The 1,692-nt window shown below is 35.4% G+C and overlaps 1 protein-coding gene across 1 annotated transcript in view; it reads left to right on the forward strand.

The window, feature by feature from the left end:
• LOC106471270 (uncharacterized serine-rich protein C215.13-like) overlaps positions 1 to 787 on the forward strand; it is a gene marked incomplete at both ends in the record, with an annotated part of 61,228 nt that extends 60,441 nt beyond the window's left edge. Inside the window, one exon of the mRNA XM_013931862.2 lies at positions 674 to 787. Coding sequence (XP_013787316.2) covers positions 674 to 787 — 114 coding nt within the window. The remainder of the gene's footprint in view (positions 1 to 673) is intronic.
• Positions 788 to 1,692: the final 905 nt, after the last annotated feature.

The following is a 1,692-nucleotide window of genomic DNA, read 5'->3' on the forward strand; positions in this document are numbered from 1 at the left end:
TGTTGTTCAGTTACAAAGTAAGTTATACAAAACTGTAATATAGAGGGCCTTGTTGTTCAGTTACAAAGTAAGTTATACAAAACTGTAATATAGAGGGCGTTGTTGTTCAGTTACAAAGTAAGTTATACAAAACTGTAATTTAGAGAGCGTTGTTGTTCAATTACAAAGTAAGTTATACAAAACTGTAATTTAGAGAGCGTTGTTGTTCAGTTACAAAGTAAGTTATACAAAACTGTAATATAGAGAGCGTTGTTGTTCAGTTACAAAGTAAGTTCTACAAAACTGTAATATAGAGAGCGTTGTTGTTCAGTTACAAAGTAAGTTCTACAAAACTGTAATATAGAGAGCGTTGTTGTTCAGTTACAAAGTAAGTTCTTGTAGAACTATTTAATTTGACATTTAACCCATTTATACCAACAATATACATATATATAATATTGTTACTAACAATATATTATATTTTACAATAAATAAACCAAGTGTTACCAGTGTTAAGGTAACATTCGCTTTCCCATAACAAACAATACACCTTATTTTGAAAACCTCGAAATTTCGTTTATTTTGATAAAACGAGATAAAAACATATTGACTTTTCAATAATTATTTGTTTGGCCAACTAACCTTAAACGTTACGATATAAAAATCTGTAACCACTTCTTATTTTTCCATCCAGCACCGTCTCGAACCTCAGACTCCCCGACATCTGGAGGCCAGCCTTATTTTCAGTCTCAATCCCAGGTGGCGTTGTCGTCTCATCGTTCCAGCCAGCTGTGTTCGCAAAGGCCATGTAAGTTTCTTGGACGTCGTATTTGATATGGGTAAAGTGGGTATCAAAAGTGGAGGGGCGGATTTTATCATCATGAATATATTTGTTATTTAACTTAATATATATTACAACAACTTTTGTTAAACTCTGACATTTTGGCGAAACGCCTGACAACAGAAAAGGTAGTAGTTAAAGAATTTATATTCTTTAGTATCATTACCGCAACAAAGAAACGTTTTCGTGTGACTGATGTGTAATTATAAACATTTTATTGCTCAATTGGCTCATACTTTGAGGGGGGTTGGAGGTTGACGATGAGGTAAAACTCATCGACTCATTAAGTAAAAGGAGGCCAAGGCCGTCGTTTTGTGTTATCCATGTTTAGCGAAGTCATTAGTTTGTACAGTTAAAAGACCCTCAGGTCACTCACTTCTTCCGTAACGCGCACATTAGTGCCATTGCCCAGCTTTGTTGCAGAGTTGACCCTTTTTTTGTTATGGACTTGCGCCCTCGACTTACATTGGTGAGATCTGATTGTGAATGTACTTTACAGAAAAAAAACAACAACACTAAAGTCGTCTATTAACTCAAGTAAAGGTTAACACTGGAAAAAGTTTACCTATGAACCTAAGGACCAGTTTCTTGTTTCTACTGGATATTGTTACTGAAAATAACTTGATCCCATGAAAAAAAAGGTTGGAGGGTGGGTACTGTGGTCAAGGTGTCCGTCATGGCTATCAGTTAGCCAATAAAAATTACTTGTTGGCGTTAGATGTTCACAATTTCCTAAACAGGCGCTTTTGAGGACCCTTGAAACTCTTTCCACCCCATCACGATTTTCACCCTTTTTTCAGGACAAAAGAGTTAATCCCTTCTCTATTCTTCTTCTGGGCTTTTGTTACGAAATATTTCTTGTCCACAATTGA

The sequence above is a fragment of the Limulus polyphemus genome, unplaced genomic scaffold (assembly GCF_000517525.1).
Source record: "Limulus polyphemus unplaced genomic scaffold, Limulus_polyphemus-2.1.2 Scaffold4506, whole genome shotgun sequence".
Classification (NCBI taxonomy): Eukaryota; Metazoa; Arthropoda; class Merostomata; order Xiphosura; family Limulidae; genus Limulus; species Limulus polyphemus.